Below are 19,595 nucleotides of genomic sequence, written 5' to 3'. Positions count from 1 at the left end.
AGTGTACAAGCCCAGCCGCTCCATTGTCTCAGCATATGACAGTCCCGCCATCCCGGGTATTAACCTGGTGAACCTGCGCTGCACTCCCTCAATGGCAAGAATGTCCTTCTCTCCAGAGATGCTGCTTCACCCGCTGAGTTTCTCCAGCATTTGTGTGTGTATCCTGGGTAACTGAGACTGATATACCCCCCCCCCCCCCCCAACCCCCCCCCCCCCCCCCCCCCCCCCCCCCCGCCCGCGATCTTATACACCTCTACAAGATCACCCCTCACACCTCCAGCGTTCAACTGGAGTTTAGAAGGATGAGGGGGGATCTTATAGAAACATATACAATTATAAAAGGACTGGACAAGCTAGATGCATGAAAAATGTTCCCAATGTTGGGCGAGTCCAGAACCAGGGGCCACAGTCCTAGAATAAAGGGGAGGTCATTTAAGACTGAGGTGAGAAAAAACTTTTTCACCCAGAGAGTTGTGAATTTGTGGAATTCCCTGCCACAGAGGGCAGTGGAGGCCAAGTCAATGGATGGATTTAAGAGAGAGTTAGATAGAGCTCTAGGGGCCAGTGGAGTCAAGGGATATGGGGAGAAGGCAGGCACGGGTTATTGATAGGGGACGATGAATGGCAGTGCTGGCTCGAAGGGCCGAATGGCCTCCTCCTGCACCTAGTTTCTATGTTTCTATGTTTCTATGTTTCTAAGCCCTTGACTGGATCTGGTGAATCTATGAGGTGTTGTCCTGAAAGACAAGACTCTCCTTGTTGGGGCTACAGAGACCGACCCAGACTGGCGGCAACTCCGACCCAAACCTGTTCACGCGCCCAACCCATTGTCGACACTTACGATGGGGCTGGCGTTGATGAAGTCCGTTCTCGAGGGATTCATCTCCGCCTTCAGAACCACCCGGTTATGGTCATCTGTAAATCAAGAGTCACAGAGTGATACAGTGTGGAAACAGGCCCTTCGGCCCAACTTCCCCACCCCGGCCAACAATGTCCCAGCTACACTAGTCTCACCTGCCTGCGCTTGGCCCATATCCCTCCAAACCTGTCCTATCCATGTACCTATGTAACTGTTTCTTAAACGTTGGGATAGTCCCAGCCTCAACTATCTCGTCTGGCAGCTCGTTCCATACACCCACCACCCTTTGTGTGAAAAAGTCACCCCTCAGACTCCTATTAAATCTTTTCCCCTCCTCGCCTTGAACCTGTGTCCTCTGGTCCTCGATTCCCCTAGTCTGGGCCAGAGACTCTGTGCATCTACCCGATCTATTCCCCTCATGAGCTAATACACCTCTATAGGATCTCCCCTCATCCTCCTGCGCTCCAAGGAATAGAGACCCACACAGTTTAAGAATAAGGGGTAAGTCATTTAGAACGGAGACGAGGAAACAGGAGAAGGCAGGAACGGGGTACTGATTGGGGATGATCACATTGAATGGCGGTGCTGGCTCGAAGGGCCAAATGGCCTCCTCCTGCACCTATTGTCTATTGTCTGATCAACCTCTCCCTGTGGCTCACACCCTCTAGCCCTGGAATGTTTTACAGCCATATGTACCAAAAACAGAACAATGAACACCCTTACTTGCAGGAGCATTCAATTAGTGCGGGTGTCAGGGGTTAGGGGGCAAAGGCAGGAGAATGGGGTTGAGAGGGAGAGATAGATCAGCCATGATTGAATGGCAAAGTAGACTTGATAGGCTAAGCAAAGAGTGGGAGTAAGTGGGTCCTTTTCACAATGGCAGGCAGTGACTAGTGGGGTACCGCAAGGCTCAGTGCTGGGACCCCAGCTATTTACAATATATATTAATGATCTGGACGAGGGAATTGAAGGCAATATCTCCAAGTTTGCGGGATGACACTAAGCTGGGGGGCAGTGTTAGCTGTGAGGAGGATGCTAGGAGACTGCAAGGTGACTTGGATAGGCTGGGTGAGTGGGCAAATGTTTGGCAGATGCAGTATAATGTGGATAAATGTGAGGTTATCCATTTTGGTAGCAAAAACAGGAAAGCAGACTATTATCTAAATGGTGGCCGACTAGGAAAAGGGGAGATGCAGCGAGACCTGGGTGTCATGGTACACCAGTCATTGAAAGTAGGCATGCAGGTGCAGCAGGCAGTGAAGAAAGCAAATGGTATGTTAGCTTTCATAGCAAAAGGATTTGAGTATAGGAGCAGGGAGGTTCTACTGCAGTTGTACAGGGTCTTGGTGAGACCACACCTGGAGTATTGCGTACAGTTTTGGTCTCCAAATCTGAGGAAGGACATTATTGCCATAGAGGGAGTGCAGAGAAGGTTCACCAGACTGATTCCTGGGATGTCAGGACTGTCTTATGAAGAAAGACTGGATAGACTTGGTTTATACTCTCTAGAATTTAGGAGATTGAGTGGGGACCTTATAGAAACTTACAAAATTCTTAAGGGGTTGGACAGGCTAGATACAGGAAGATTGCTCCCGATGTTGGGGAAGTCCAGGACAAGGGGTCACAGCTTAAGGATAAGGGGGAAATCCTTTAAAACCGAGATGAGAAGAACGTTTTTCACACAGAGAGTGGTGAATCTCTGGAACTCTCTGCCACAGAATGTAGTTGAGGCCAGTTCATTGGCTATATTTAAGAGGGAGTTAGATGTGGCCCTTGTGGCTAAGGGGATCAGAGGGTATGGAGAGAAGGCAGGTACGGGATACTGAGTTGGATGATCAGCCATGATCACATTGAATGGCGGTGCAGGCTCGAAGGGCCGAATGGCCTACTCCTGCACCTAATTTCTATGTTTCTATGATCGCACTTGTAGTATTATGAGCAGAGAGGCTGATCTATCTTTCCCTCCTAACCCCATTCTCCTGCCTTCTCCCCATAACCCCTGACACCCGTACTAATCAACAATCTATCTATCTGTGATCATAAGACACAAAAGGCTGGAGTAACTCAGCGGGACGGGCAGCATCTCTGGAGAGAAGGAATGGGTGGTGTGAAGTAGGGTCTCGAACAGAAACATCACCCATTCCTTCTCTCCAGAGATGCTGCCCGTCCCGCTGAGTTACTCCATCCTTTTTGTATCTATCTTCGGACATGTGCCACCTGGCTCTGCCTGGCAGATGCAGCATAATATAGATAAATGTGAGGTTATCCACTTTGGTGGCAAAAACAAGGGGGCAGATTATTATCTCAATGGGGTTAGTTTAGGTAAGGGGGAGGTGCAGCGAGACCTGGGTGTCCTTGTACACCGGTCACTGAAAGTTGGCGTGCAGGTACAGCAGGCAGTGAAGAAAGCTAATGGAATGTTGGCCTTCATAACAAGAGGATTTCAGTATAGGAGTAGAGAGGTTCTCTACAGTTGTATAGGGCTCTGGTGAGACCACATCTGGAGTATTGCGTACAGTTTTGGTCTCCTAATTTGAGGAAGGACATCCTTGTGATTGAGGCAGTGCAGCGTAGGTTCACGAGATTGATCCCTGGGATGGCGGGAATGTCATATGAGGAAAGATTGAAAAGACTAGGCTTGTATTCACTGGAGTTTAGAAGGATGAGGGGGTGGAACTTATAGAAACATATAAAATTATAAAAGGACTGGACAAGCTAGATGCAGGAAAAATGTTCCCAATGTTGGGCGAGTCCAGAACCAGGGGCCACACAGTCTTAGAATAAAGGGGAGATCATTTAAGACTGAGGTGAGAAAACACTTTTTCACCCAGAGAGTTGCGAATATATGGAATTCCCTGCCGCAGAGGGCAGTGGAGGCCAAGTCACTGGATGGATTTAAGAGAGAGTTAGATAGGGGCTAGTGCAGTCAAGGGATATGGGGAGAAGGCAGGCACGGGTTATTGATAGGGGACGATCAGCCATGATCACAATGAATGGCGGTGCTGGCTCGAAGGGCTGAATGGCCTCCTCCTGCACCTATTTTCTATGTTTCTGTGTCTCTCCATGATCAGAAGGTGACGTAACGAGGTTTGCGCTGACACGTACAGGGCACGAAGGCCGGGTTGCGGCATTTCTTGGCGTTGGCCTCGGTCTGCGCCACGGTGCAGGCGTTGGGCTCAGCCTGGTACGCACACAGAGCCTCCCACTCCTTGTGAAGCCGGTCCTTGATCTTCAGGTGGTCTTCCATGTACGTCTGGGGGGAGAAACAAAGACGGAGCCTTCTTTATCACTGACAGTCTCTCGCGTATCCTTCATTCATTTACTTTAGTTTAGTTTCGGGACACGGCGTGGAAACAGGCCCTTCGGCCCATCGAGTCCGTGCCGACCAGCGATCCCCACACACTAACACTATCCCACACACACACACACACACACAAGGGATAATTTTACATTTATTCTCAGTCAGTTACAATCTACAAACCTGTACGCCTTTGGATTGTGGGGGAGGTTTCCTAAGATCTCGGAGAAAAAACAAACAGGTCACAGGGAGAACGCATAAACTCCGTACAGACTCCTCCTCTTGAACATCAAAAAAACGAAGGAGCTGATCATGGACTTTAGGAGGGCACATCATCCGAGGACGTACACTCCATTGAGGATAAATGGGGATCCTGTGGATAGGGTGAACTGTTTTAAATATCTGGGAGTCCACATCTCTGAGGATATGACATGGGCATCACACGCCTCAGCACTGGTGAGTAAGGCAAGGCAGCGCCTTTACCACCTCAGGCAATTGAGGAAATTCAGAGTGTCTCCGAGGATCCTCCAGTGCTTCTACGCAGCGGCGGTGGAAAGCATCTTGTCCGGGAACATTACCATCTGGTTTGGGAATTGCTCTGCGAAGGACAAGAAGGCTCTGCAGAGAGTAGTGCGTTCGGCCGAACGCACTATGGGAACTTCACTCGCCCCCCTGCAGGAACTATACAACAGGAGGTGCAACTCCAGAGCAAATAAAATCATGGGAGACCCCTTCCACCCCTGCAACGGACTGTTCCAGCTGCTACGGTCAGGCAAACGCCTCCGTTGCCATGCGGTGAGAACGGAGAGGTTGAGAAGGAGTTTCTTCCCAGAGGCAATTCGGAATGTAAACGCCTATCTCACCAGGGACTAACTCTACAGAACGTTTTTCCTTCCATTACTTATTATGTAAAAGAATATGTGTGTTATGATTGTGTTTATAATTTGTTTGGTTGTTTTGTTGTTTGTCTGTTGCACAAAAGTCCGCGAGCATTGCCACTTTCATTTCACTGCACATCTCGTATGTGTATGTGACAAATAAACTTGACTTGACTTGACTTGACTTGACAGCGCCCGTGGTCAGGATAGAACCCGGGTCTCTGGCGCTATGAGGCTGCAACTCTACCGGAATGGGAGGGGGAGTTGAAGTGCTGAGCCACGGGGGAGGCCAGGTTGGTTAATGCGGAAAGACTATACATGATTCCAATCGAGCCGTCCACAGTGTACAGATACAGGAGACGTCAAGTCAAGAGAGTTTTATTGTCACGTGTCCCAGGCTGTTATAGTTCAGAGTTTGTTTGATGTTATATTTAATAGCATGATGGCTGTGGGGAAGTAGCTATTCCTGAACCTGGACGTTGCAGTCTTCAGGCTCCTTCTACCTGAAGGAAGCGGGGAGATGAGTGTGTGGCCAGGATGGTGTGGGTCCTTGATGATGCTGCCAGCCACTTTGAGGCAGCGACTGCGATAGATAAGGGAATATTGTTTAGTTTAGTTTAATTTACATTTACACCGAGCCAATTAACCTACAAACCTGCACGTATCTGGAGTGTGGGAGGAAACCGAAGATCTCAGAGAAAACCCACGCAGGTCACGGGGAGAACGTGCAAACTCCGTCCAGGCAGCACCCGCGGTCAGGATCGAACCCGGGTCCCTGGCGCTGTGAGGCAGCAGCTCTACCGCTGCGCCGCCGTGCCGCCAATTTAGTGCGAGGTGAAGCCAGATGAAGGATGCGTTCGAGGGTCACCAGAGAGGGAGACGGACAGTCACTCGGCACTCACCAGGATCATGTGTCCCGTGGAGATGTCCATGTTGGATTGCACCGGCTCCTCGCACCAGGAGGGGGTGCTGCTGTGGGAGCTGGGGCTGGCCTGCGGGGCGTCGCTGAACTGGGAGGAGACGCTGGTCACCCGCGACGTGTCCACCGTGTCCGTCCGCGCGTACGACTTGGTCGCCATGTGTTGCCTGCACAGCTCCTGCCAAGACATCAAACACACAAGAGGGGATATTGGAGGTTGTTGCATTGGAGTGCAGCTTTATTGCAGGTAGTTGCATTGGAGGTAGTTGCATTGGATGTAGTTGTATTGGAGGTTTATGCATTGGAGGTTTATGCATTGGAGGTTTATGCATTGGAGGTAGATGCATTGTAGTTGCATTGAAGGTAGATACATTGAAGGTAGATGGGGGTAGATGCATTGGAGTGGAGCTTTATTGGAGGTAGATGCATTGAAGGTAGTTGCATTGAAGGTAGATAATTGGAGGTAATTGCATTGGAGGTAGTTAGAATTGGAGGTAGTTGCAATGGAGTGTAAGTGCATTGGAGGTAGATGCATTGAAGGTAGATGGAGGTAGATGCATTGGAGTGGAGCTTTATTGGAGGTAGATGCATTGGAGGTAGTTGCATTGAAGGTAGATAATTGGAGGTAATTGCATTGGAGGTAGTTAGAATTGGAGGTAGTTGCAATGGAGTGTAAGTGCATTGGAGGTAGATGCATTGAAGGTAGATGGAGGTAGATGCATTGGAGTGGAGCTTTATTGGAGGTAGATGCATTGGAGGTAGTTGCATTGAAGGCAGATAATTGGAGGTAATTGCATTGGAGGTAGTTGCATTGGAGGTAGTCGCATTGGAGGTAGATAAATGGAGGTAGTTGCATTGGAGGTAGATGCATTGGAGGTAGTTACATTGAAGGTAGATAATGGGAGGTAGTTGCATTGGAGGTAGTTGCATTGGTTAGATACATTGGAGGTAGTTGCATTGGAGTGTAGGTGCATTAGAGGTAGTTGCATTGGAGGTAGATGCATGGGAGGTAGTTGCATTGAAGGTAGATAATTGGAGGTAATTGCATTGGAGGTAGTTGCATTGGAGGCAGTTGCATTGGAGGCAGGTGCATTGGAGGCAGGTGAATTGGAGGAAGATGCATTGGAGGTAGTTGCATTGAAGGTAGATACATTGAAGGTAGATACATTGGAGGTAGTTGCATTGGAGTGTAGTTGCATTGTAGGTAGATGCATTGGTGTGTAGCTTTATGGGAGTGTAGTTGCATTGGAAGTAGTTGCATTGGAGTGTAAGTGCATTGGAGGTAGATGCATTGAAGATAGATGCATTGGAGGTAGTTGCATTGGAGTGTAGTTGCGGTCACGGTGGCCCAGGTGGGTGTGGGTCACGTTGCCGTGTGTAGGAGGGGGCGGGGGGGGGCGGTGCCTACCTGGTATTCGAGGGAGGTTTCGGCCGTTCCCTCGGCTCCTATCCCGGCCAGCTTCTCCTTGTGCCGCCGCTTGGCGCTCTGCCTCAGGCAGTAGATGACCGCTCCGGCCACCAGAATCCCCGCCATGCCGGCCACCGCGATGAAGGTGAGCAGCAGGAAGCGGAAGGCTCCACCGTGCCCAGCTGGCTTTGGCTGCCGGTGGAAGGCGTTCCTCTATGGGGGGAGAAACATAGGCAGTGAAGCCAAGCCCATCGCCAAGTGTTGCAAACGAGATGTCGGAAACAACTGCAGATGCTGGTTTATACCAAAGATACTAAGTGATCATAAACAATAGGAGTAGAATTAGGCCATTCGGCCCATCAAGTCTACTCTGCCATTCAATCGTGGACTGATCTATCTCTCCCTCCTAACCCCATTCGGAACTGATTGGGGATGATCAGCCATGATCACATTGTATGGCGGTTCTGGCTCGAAGGGGCCGAATGGCCTACTCCTGCACCTATTGTCTATTCTCCTTCCCTCTCCCCATAACCCCTGACACCTGCACTAAGATAGACACAAAATGCTGGAGAAACACAGCGGGACAGGCAGCATCTCTGGAGAGAAGGAATGGGCGAGGTTTCGGGTCGAGACCCTTCATCAGACTGAAGAAAGGTCTCGACCCAAAATGTCACCTTTTCTTTCCTCCAAAGGTAAGGTCGTAAGTGATAGGAGCAGAATTAGGCCATTCGGCCCATCAAGTCTACTCCGCCATTCAACCATGGCTGATCTATCTCTCCCTCGAACCCCATTCTCCTGCCTTCTCCCCATAACCCCTGACACCCGCACTAATCAAGAATCTAACCATCTCCGCCTTAAATACATCGACTGGCTTGGCCTCCACAGCCTTCTGTGGCAAAGAATTCCAAAGAAAGCTGCCTGACCTGCTGAGTTTGTCCAGTTTGTTGTGTCTATCCAAGAGTTACATAGACAACAGGTGCAGGAGTAGGCCATTCGGCCCTTCGAGCCAGCGCCGCCATTCAATGTGATCGTGGCTGATCATCCCCAATCAGTACCCCGTTCCTGCCTTCTCCCCATATCCCTTGATTCCGATACATCACAACTTTGTGCTAGCCGAAGACAAGACACAAAATTCTGGGGTAACTCAGCTGGACAAACAGCATCTCTGGAGAGAAGGAATGGGTGACGTTCTGGGTCGAGGCTGGTCTTTGCCGTGGGGAGGTTCGTTTGCGCCTCAAGGTTGGGGGGAACTTTTCCAATCACTTGCCTCGATGGAGATGCGGTTTTTTCGTATCGTATCTCAATAGGCAATAGGCAATAGGTGCAGGGGTAGGCCATTCGGCCCTTCGAGCCAGCACCGCCATTCATTGTGATCATGGCTGATCATCCCCAATCAGTACCCCGTTCCTGCCTTCTCCCCGTATATCCCCTGTACATCCTCCCCGTGACCTGCGTGGGTTTTCTCCGAGATCTTCGGTAAAAATCGTGCGTGCTTGCATGTGTGTGTGTGTGTGTGGGGGGGGGGGAGATAGCGTTACCGTGCGGGGATCGCTGGTCGGCACGGACTCGGTGGGCCGAAGGGCCTGTTTCCGTGCTGTATCGCCAAGCTAAAACTTGTCTCTTGAGGGAAGAAGCGGGAGTCACCAGAAGGGGGCAGTGGAACCCTGCGCTTGGTAAGAATTAGCACGCAACAACAGATGCTGGAAATCTAAAATTAAATCTCTCTCTCCCTCTATCTGTTTCCAATGTATGAACATTGAATTCTCCAATTTCAGCTCCCCTGCTTTCCCTCTGTCCCTGTACACTACATAGAAAAACATAGGTGCAGGAGGAGGCCATTCGGCCCTTCGAGCCTGCACCGCCATTCAATGTGATCATGGCTGATCATCCCCAATCAGTACCCCGTTCCTGCCTTCATAGAAACATAGAAACATAGAAATTAGGTGCAGGAGGAGGCCATTCGGCCCTTCGAGCCTGCACCGCCATTCAATATGATCATGGCTGATCATCCAACTCAGTATCCCGTACCTGCCTTCTCTCCATACCCTCTGATCCCCTTGGCCACAAGGGCCACATCTAACTCCCCATATCCCCTGACTCCACCATCTTTAAGAGCCCTATCTAGCTCTCTCTTGAAAGCATCCAGAGAACCGGCCTCCACCGCCCTCTGAGGCAGAGAATTCCACAGACTCGCCACTCTCTGTGAGAAAAAGTGTTTCCTCATTTCCGTTCTAAATGGCTTACCCCTTATTCTTAAACTGTGTGTGTGGCCCCTGGTTCTGGACTCCCCCAACATGGGGAACATGTTTCCTGCCTCTGGCTTGTCCAAACCCTTAGCAATCTTTGGAGATCAGCCATGATTGAATGGCGGGATAGTCTCGATGGGCCGAATGGACTAATTATATTCTGAGACAGGAGCTCAACACCATTCGATCCAGAGCAGTGTTGAGGCAATGACTCACAGCCAAGGGAGCTGTCCAGCACAATGGTTCTGAATCTGTGCTGCCTCTACCAATAGATGGCAGTGGAGGCCAAGTCACTGGATGGATTTAAGAGAGAGTTAGAAAGAGCTCTAGGGGCTAGTGGAGTCAAGGGATATGGGGAGAAGGCAGGCACAGGTTATTGGTAGGGGACGATCAACCATGATCACAATGAATGGTGGTACTGGCTCGAAGGGCCGAATGGCCTCCTCCTGCACCCATTTTCTATGTTTCTATGTAGATTATTAGAAGGATGAGAGGGTATCTTATTGAAACATATAAAATTCTAAAGGGATTGGACGGGCTAGAGGCAGGAAAAATGTTCCCCTTGTTGGGGGAGTCCAGAACCAGGGGCCACAGTTTAAGAATCAGGGGTCGGCCATTTAGGACTGAGATGAGGAAAAACGTTTTCACCCAGAGAGTTGTGAATCTGTGGAATTCTCAGCCACAGAAGGCAGTGGTGGCTGATTCACTGGATGTTTTCAAGAGAGAGTTAGAATTAGCTCTTAGGGCTAATTATATCAAGGGATGTGTGGAGAAAGCAGGAACGGGGTACTGATTGGGGATGATCAGCCATGATCATATTGAAAGGCGGTGCTGGCTCGAAGGGCCGAATGGCCTACTCCAGCACCTATTTTTTCATGTTTCTATGAGACAAGGACCTAAGGCACAAAGAGCTGGAGTAACTCAGTGGGTCAGGCAGCATCAGTGGAGGATATGCATGGCCGATATTGGGAGTCATCATAGAGTTATACAGTGTGGAAAAAGGCCCTTGGGAGATGCTAAATGCATTTCGTTGTCTCTGTACTGTACACTGACAATGACAATTAAAATTGAATCTGAATCTGAACTTGCCCACACCGGCCAACATGTCCCATCTACACTAGTCCCACCTGCTTGTGTTTGGCCCATTTCCCTCTAAACCTGTACCTATCAAAATGTTTATTAGGCATTTCAATACTACCAACCTCAACTGCCTCCTCCTGCAGCTCGTTCCATACACCCACCACCCTTTGCCAGAGTCCCGGGTTCGATCCTGACTACGGGTGCTGTCTGTACGGAGTTTGCACGTTCTCCCTGCGACCTGCGTGGGTTTTCTCTGTTTTTCTCCCACACTCCAAAAACGTGCAGATTTGCAGATTACTGAAGAAGGGTTTCGGCCCGAAACGTTGCCTATTTCCTTCGCTCCATAGATGCTGCTGCACCCGCTGAGTTTCTCCAGCTTTTTTGTGTACCTTTGCAGATTACTTAGTCTCTGTAAATTGTTCCCAGTGTACAGGATAGAACTGGTGTACAGAGATCGCTGGTCAGCACGGACTGGATGGGCTGAAGGGCCTGTGTCCACTCCAGCACTTTGTAGTTTCATTTTGAGGAAAGGATGGGTTTCCAGTGAGGTTTGACATTTAACAACATAGACTAGACAATAGGTGCAGAAGTAGGCCATTCGGCCCTTCAAGGCAGCACCGCCATTCAATATGATCATGGCTGATCATCCCCAATCAGTACCCCGTTCCTGCCTTCTCTCTACACATTCCTTTAGCCCAAAGAGCTAAATCTAACTCTCTCTTGAAAACATCCAGCGAATCGGCCTCCACTGCCTTCTGTGGCAGAGAATTCCACAGATTCACAACTCTCTGGGCGAAAACGTTTTTCCTCATCTCGGTCCTAAATGGCCGATCCCTTCTTCTTAAACTGTGTGTGACCCCTCATCTTGGCCCTAAAAGATTTCCCCCTTATCCTTCAACTGTGACCCCTGGTTCTGGACTCTCCCAACAAGGGGAACATTTTTCCTGCATCTAGCCTGTCCAATATCTTTAATAATTGTTATATGTTTCTATAAGCTTGGCTCATCAATAATTTAGGTTGGGCTTGATGCTGATGGTGCATTGCCAATACATTTTGTTCACAAACCACAAGGAATTTGTTATCCTGAATGTGTATGCACCATCTGAATGAGGATGAATATTTAAATAGGCTTGCTTCCATCTATTCCTTAATTCAAAACAATAATTTTGTAGTGCATATGTCACAGAAACATAGAAACATAGAAAAATGTCTAAAATATCCTGATTTTAAATTCTCTGACAATAATCTTAGTGTCTTTAATAAGGTAAAATATCTAGGGCATATTATTACGGAACAAATGACAGATGATGAGGATATTTATAGGCAACGACGCATGCTGTGTGTGCAGGCGAATATTCTCTTGTGTAAGTTTGGTGCGTGTACAGATGTGGTGAAGATGTCGCTGTTTAGAGCATACTGCACACCACTCTACACTGCACACCTGTGGTTGAAGTAAGGAAAGACAAGTTTGCAGAGACTAAAGGTGGCATATTACGATGCCATGAGAACACTGCTAAGGAAAGCTAGATGGTGTAGAAACATAGAAAATAGGTGCAGGCCATTCGGCCCTTCGAGCCTGCACCGCCATTCAATATGATCATGGCGGATCATCCAACTCAGTATCCTGTACCTCCCTTCTCTCCATACCCCCTGCTCCCTTTAGCCACAAGGACCACATCTAACTCCCTCTTAAATATAGTCAATGAACTGTGGCCTCAACTACCTTCTGCGGGAGAGAATTCCAGAGATTCACCACTCTCTGTGTGAAAAATGTTTTCCTCATCTCGGTTCCTAAAAGATTTCCCCCTTATCCTTAACCTTGTTCTGGACTTCCCCAACATCGGGAACAATCTTCTTGCATCTAGCCTGTCCAACCCCTTAAGAATGTTGTAAGTTTCTATAAGATCCCCCCTCAATCTTCTAAATTCTAGCGAGTACAAGCCGAGTCTATCCAGTCTTTCTTCATATGAAAGTCCTGCCATCCCAGGAATCAGTCTGGTGAACCTTCTCTGTACTCCCTCCATGGCAAGAATGTCCTTCCTCAGATTAGAAGACCAAAACTCCTAATCTGGGGATATGAAGGCAGATATCTCAGATAGGAACTCATTATTTGCCAATCATGTGGCTCAGTTCTGACAAGATAATAATTTAATATTGTCAAGCAAAGTGCTTTTACCTACAGACAGTTGTATTAATATACTAACACACTACGTCATGGCTGGACCACTGTATTAGTACAGCTGATGCACATGCCTCATTGGGGTGTGTGAGCATTCTGTATGGGCCAGCAATGACTGATCATAGGCCTGTTGCTATGACAATAAATGTTGAACACATACCTGTGGTATCCAGGGAAACTGGACTGGTCAACCCTCACAAAGGAAGATATCTTAGCCTAGTATGCCCATACAGATAGATCCTTAAGCAATATTAATCTACCTAAATATGTAATAATGTGTAGTAATGCTAATTGTAAGGATATGAAGCATAGAAGAGATAGACTATAGACCATAGGTGCAGGAGGAGGCCATTCGGCCCTTCGAGCCAGCACCGCCATTCAATGTGATCATGGCTGATCATCCCCAATCAGTACCCCGTTCCTGCCTTCTCCCCATATCCTGCTATTTTAAAGAGCCCTATCTAGCTCTCTCTTGAAAGCATCCAGAGAACCGGCCTCCACCGCCCTCTGAGGCAGAGAATTCCACAGACTCACCACTCTCTGTGAGAAAAAGTGTTTCCTCGTCTCCGCTCTAAATGGCTTACTCCTTATTCTTAAACTGTGTGTGTGGCCCCTGGTTCTGGACTCCCCCAACATCGGGAACATGTTTCCTGCCTCCAGCGTGTCCAAGCCGTTAACAATCTTATATGTTTCAATGAGATCTCCTCTCATCCTTCTAAACTCCAGAGTGTACAAGCCCAGCCACTCCATTCTCTCAGCGTATGACAGTCCCGCCATCCCGGGAATTAACTTTGTGAACCTACGCTGGGCTCCCTCAATAGCAAGAATGTCCTTCCTCAAATTAGGGGACCAAAACTGCACACAATACTCCAGGTGTGGTCTCACTAGGGCCCTGTACAACTGCTCCATATATAATCATAGAATCATAGAAAATAGGTGCAGGAGTGGGCCATTCGGCCCGTCGAGCCTGCACCGCCATTCAATGTGATCATGGCTGATCATCCAACTCAGTATCCTGTACATCAGGCCTGGCTGGAATAAGTATGTAGCTGAGTATCATACTGAAGCCCGTGAAGCCATCAAATCCTGGGCTATGGCAGGTAGGCCCAGACAGGGGCCTGTGTTTGAGTACAAGAAGCTCACTAATGCAAGGTATAAGTATGCTATTCGCTTCAGCTGTAAGAATGAGCAAGCTATGAGGGCTGATTCCATGGCTAAGAAGCTGCTAAGTAACAATGCTACAGATTTTTGGAAGGAACTGAGAGCTCTTAGCAGTTGCAAAACATCTCAACCATGCACTGTAGATGGAATCTCCGGAACAGCTAATATCGCGGAGTTATGGCGACAACATTATAGCACTTTATTCAACTGTGTCCAAGGTGACTTGTATAGGGTGGACAATGTATAGAAGCTGGGATGTAATGTTAAAATTGTACAAGGCATTGGTGAGACCAAATCTGGAGTATGGTGTACAATTTTGGTCGCCCAATTATAGGAAGGATGTCAACAAAATAGAGAGAGTACTACAGAGGAGATTTACTAGAATGTTGCCTGGGTTTCAACAACTAAGTTACAGAGATAGGTTGAATAAGTTAGGTCTTTATTCTCTGGAGCGCAGAAGGTTAAGGGGGGACTTGATAGAGGTCTTTAAAATGATGAGAGGGATAGACAGAGTTGATGTGGACAAGCTTTTCCTTTTGAGAGTAGGGAAGATTCAAACAAGAGGACATGACTTCAGAATGAAGGGACAGAAGTTTAGGGGTAATATGAGGGGGAACTTCTTTACTCAGAGAGTGGTAGCGGTGTGGAATGAGCTTCCAGTGGAAGTGGTGGAGGCAGGTTCATTGGTATCATTTAAAAATAAATTGGAAAGGCATATGGATGAGAAGGGAATGGAGGGTTATGGTATGAGTGCAGGCAGGTGGGACTAAGGGGAAAAAAAGTTGTTCGGCACGGACTTGTAGGGCCGAGATGGCCTGTTTCCGTGCTGTAATTCTTATATGTTATATGGTTAATGACTCGATGGTGATTATGTCACATGAGGTGTATCATGCCATGAACAAGCTGTCCCAACAACAAAGCAAGTGGCTTGGATCATATCTCTGCTGAGCATGTTAAGTATGCGAGTATGAGGATAGCTCCTCTCCATGCTATTTGTTTTACTGGCTTTATGATTCAGGGCTTGTTACCAGACTCAATGTTGTCTGTCCTGTTAGTGCCGGTCATTAAGGACAAAGCTGGTAAAGTAGGCAGCCTAAATAATTACAGGCCCATAGCTTTAGCCAGCATATTGTCAAAAGATTTAGAAAGAGTTCTGCTGGATAGAATAAATGAGTTTGGTAGGTACACAAAATTGCTGGAGAAACTCAGCGGGTGCAGCAGCATCTATGGAGCGAAGGAAATAGGCAATGTTTCGGGCTGAAACCCTTCTTCAGTCTGAAGTGTATCATGCCATGAACAAGGAAATAGGCAACGTTTCGGGCTGAAACCCTTCTTCAGTCTGAAGAAGGGTTTCAGCCCGAAACGTTGCCTATTTCCTTCGCTCCATAGATGCTGCTGCACCCGCTGAGTTTCTCCAGCAATTTTGTGTACCTTCGATTTTCCAGCATCTGCAGTTCCTTCTTGAACACAAATGAGTTTGTTAACTCCACAGATAACCAGTTTGGGTTTAAAGCGAAACTTTTCCACTGACTTATGCATATATGCCCTAAAGGAGAGTATAACCAAATATAGAGGCAAAAACTCTCCAATCCTCATGTGCTTTATTGATGCTTCCAAAGCCTTTGACCATGTTGATCACAGAAAGCTGTTTGGTAAAATGAATCAAAGAGGGGAGCCAGAATACATTGTTAGAATTCTGGCCTACTGGTATGCCCACCAGACTATGCAAATAAAATGGGGCAAGAGGGTCTCAGCCCCATTTGGGGTTAGCAATGGTGTTAGACAAGGGGGGATTTTGTCCCCAGTCCTTTAAAATCTTTATATTGATGATCTGTCCAAACAATTGAAAGCCTGTAATACTGGGTGCGTGATTGGTAATATTTTAGTGAACCATATTATGTATGCAGATGATCTTGTGGTCTTTAGTCCATCTAGTGCTTGTATAATGCTTGTAAGAGTGTTGTTATGGTCTGTAGAACCAAAGAGGAGAAATGTCTAAAATATCCTGATTTTAAATTCTCTGACAATAATCTTAAGTGTCTGCAATAAGGTAAAATATATAGGGCATATTATTACAGAACAAATGACAGATGATGAGGATATTTATAGGCAACGACGCATGGTGTATGTACAGGCGAATATTCTCTTGTGTAAGTTTGGTGCGTGTACAGATGTGGTGAAGATGTCGCTGTTTAGAGCATACTGCACACCACTCTACACTGCGCACCTGTGGTTGAAGTAAGGAAAGACAAGTTTGCAGAGACTAAAGGTGGCCTATAATGATGCCATGAGAACACTGCTAAGGAAACCTAGATGGTGTAGAAACATAGAAACATAGAAATTAGGTGCAGGAGTAGAGGCCATTCGGCCCTTCGAGCCTGCACCGCCATTCAATATGATCATGGCTGATCATCCAACTCAGTATCCTGTACCTGCCTTCTCTCCATACCTCCTGATCCCTTTAGCCACAAGGGCCACATCTAACTCCCTCTTAAATATAGCCAATGAACTGTGTGGCCTCAACTGCTTTCTGTGACAGAGAATTCCACAGATTCACCACTCTCTGTGTGAAAAATGTTTTTCTCATCTTGGTCCTAAAAGACTTCCCCTTTATCCTTAAGGGCCTGTCCCACGAGCATGCGCCTGCAAGCGGCGAGCGCGGCCAAACCGGTAGCGGGGCCCGCGCGGAGGTCGAGTGAGTGACGTGAAGTTCGAGCGAAGTCCGCGGGAAGTCCGCGCGTGACGTACGGCGTCAAGACGCTGAGCACGCCCGTCGAGACGCTGCGCACGGCCTCAATGCGACTGCGGGCCGGCAGGCCGTTGCCGCGCGGAATTTTTGATCACGGTCAGTTTTTCGGAGCCCCGCGCGACGTCGGGACCAGCCCCGCACAACTCCATACGGCTCCGGCGATCGAAGTGGGACCGGCCCCGCGAGGCCGTACGGCTCAAGCGACCACGTTAACTCGCGCTTGCCACATGCAGTCGCATGCTGGTGGGACAGGCCCTTTAAACTGTGAAGTGTAGTGCCATTAACATGTTTGTGGCTGCAGGAGTCAGTGCTTTAGAAGCTGTCCTAAGAAATCATATGTATAAATTCATCTGCAGGGTAAATGACTCTGAAAACGTAATTATCGTGGCCTTGTCAAACATACGGTTTAGCACTTCACGCTACCAATCCCAGTTGTGGAGACACGGGTATCGTTGCCTCGTTGTAGGACACTGATCATTCTTTTTTATTCTGGATTTTAATTCCTGTATCGTGTTTTTTTAATACATAATTCATGATGATTTTTATAAGCGATATACTAAAATTTTACATGTATTTCGTGATGTTTTTAAATGTATATTTATGCAATGTTGTCCCTTGCCTGGGCCTTGTGTCTGAAATAAATATTGTTATTATTATTATTATTATAAGATCCTTATGTAGCTCTATAAAATAATTGGTATTTTGGCGAGGTGTTGCCGTGCAGTCTCTCGATTTCGTTGAGTCTTTTGTTTTGACCGTGTGCGGACACGGTGAAGTCGTGTCGTCTAATTAGGGCAGCGTTTCGGAACAGATTCCCTGCACGGGTCCTACTGCGCTCAATTAGCCTCCAGCTGATGAGGCGTCCCGGTTATTTAATGAGACCGCGGGCGTGATTAATGGGGAACGCATTCAAGGGAGGGAGGTGCTGCCGCTTCCCCTGTTGCCTTGCTCCTAATGACTGTCGCACAAAAGGCCTGGATTAATGGCAGTGTGGGGGAGGGGGGAGGGGTGTGTGGGGGGGGGGAGGGCAGATGGTTTTGTCCCGCAATCTCTTGCCCAGCCGGGGAGGCAGGCTGAAGAACAAAAGCAGGCCGCCAACACAAAAGGCTGGGCGGCAGAGGGAGACTAGGCCGGGCCTGGTTGCCATGGCGACGGCACGCAGCTAGGCCGCATCCTCACTACAAGCCCACGGAGATGTAAACGACATACCGACTGGCTAACTTTAAACCACCGCAAAATAAAACAAAAACACGCACATGTAGGATTTAGGTGTAAAGAACCAACTTCCATGTCAAAGGAAGAATATTTTCGAAGTGAAGCTTCCACTGGCTAATTCCTGTGAATAACGAATGCGTTTGTTTCAATCACAATTCAACTGCTTCTGTGTTTTCTGAAATGAACGGTGACAAGACACAAAATGCTGGGGTAACTCAGCGGGGACAGGCAGCATCTCCGGAGAGAAGGAATGGGTGATGTTTCGGGTCGAGACCCTTCTTCAGACTGGATAATGACAAGGGAAACAAAATGTGGATAAATGTGAGGTTCTCCACTTTGGTAGCAAAAACAGGAAGGCAGATTACCATCTAACTGGTGTTAAGGTGGGAAAAGGGGAAGTACAACGGGATCTGGGGGTCCATGTTCATCAGTCACTGAAAGTAAGCATGCAGGTACAGCAGGCAGTGAAGACAGATTGGCCTTTATAACAAGAGGAGTTGAGTATAGGAGCAAAGAGGTCCTTCTGCAGTTGTACAGGGCCCTAGTGAGACCACACCTGGAGTATCGCATGCAGTTTTGGTCCCCTAATTTGAGGAAGGACATTCTTGCGATTGAGGGAGTGCAGCGTAGGTTTACAAGGTTAATTACCGGGATGGCGGGACTGTCATATGCTGAGAGAATGGAGCGGCTGGGCTTGTACACTCTGGAGTTTAGAAGGATGAGAGGATATCTTATTGAAACATATAAGATTATTAAGGGTTTGGACACGCTAGAGGCAGGAAACATGTTCCCGATGTTGGGGGTGTCCAGAACAAGGGGCCACACAGTTTAAGAATAAGGGGTAAGCCATTTAGAACGGAAGGATGAGAGGATATCTCATTGAAACATAAGATTGTTAAGGGCTTGGACACGCTATATTTAAGAGGGAGTTAGATGTGGCCCTTGTGGCTAAGGGGATCAGGGGGTATGGAGAGAAGGCAGGTACGGGATACTTAGTTGGATGATCAGCCATGATCATATTGAATGGCGGTGCAGGCTCGAAGGGCCGAATGGCCTACTCCTGCACCTAATTTCTATGTTTCTATGTTTCTATGCTAGAGGCAGGAGACATGTTCCCGATGTTGGGTGAGTCCAGACCCAGGGGCCACACAGTTTAAGAATAAGGGGTAAAGTCATTTAGAACGGAGACGAGGAAACACTTTTTCACCCAGAGAGTTGTGAGTCTGTGGAATTTTCTGCCTCAGAGGGTGGTGGAGGCCGGTTCTCTGGATACTTTCAAGAGAGAGTTGGATAGGGCTCTTAAAGATAACGGAGTCGGGGGATATGGGGAGAAGGCAGGAACGGGGCACTGATTGGGGATGATCAGCCATGATCACATTGATGGCGGTGCTGGCTCGAAGGGCCGAATGGCCTACTCCTGCACGTATTGTCTATTGTCTATTGAGTGGCGGTGCAGGCTCGAAGGGCCGAATGGCCTACTCCTGCACCTATTGTCTATGTTTAGTCTTTTGAGATGCAGCGTGGCCTATTGGCCTGTATCACTAAACTAAAGTGCCAACAACCCAGCCCCCCTCACCACCCCCCCCCCCCCTCATGCCCACTT

The 19,595-nt window shown here is 48.1% G+C and overlaps 1 protein-coding gene across 1 annotated transcript in view; it reads right to left on the bottom strand.

Annotated features, from left to right (window-relative positions):
* Positions 1 to 297: 297 nt before the first annotated feature.
* The window catches only part of LOC129694880 (receptor-type tyrosine-protein phosphatase-like N), a gene marked incomplete at its 5' end in the record, with an annotated part of 60,071 nt that continues 40,773 nt past the window's right edge, over positions 298 to 19,595 (bottom strand). The window contains 4 exons of the mRNA XM_055631637.1: positions 298 to 915; positions 3,965 to 4,112; positions 5,938 to 6,132; positions 7,363 to 7,575. Coding sequence (XP_055487612.1) covers positions 812 to 915; positions 3,965 to 4,112; positions 5,938 to 6,132; positions 7,363 to 7,575 — 660 coding nt within the window. The remainder of the gene's footprint in view (positions 916 to 3,964; positions 4,113 to 5,937; positions 6,133 to 7,362; positions 7,576 to 19,595) is intronic.

Source organism: Leucoraja erinacea, unplaced genomic scaffold (genome assembly GCF_028641065.1).
Source record: "Leucoraja erinacea ecotype New England unplaced genomic scaffold, Leri_hhj_1 Leri_841S, whole genome shotgun sequence".
NCBI lineage: Eukaryota > Metazoa > Chordata > Chondrichthyes > Rajiformes > Rajidae > Leucoraja > Leucoraja erinaceus.
This window is presented reverse-complemented; position numbering and strand designations above follow the sequence as displayed.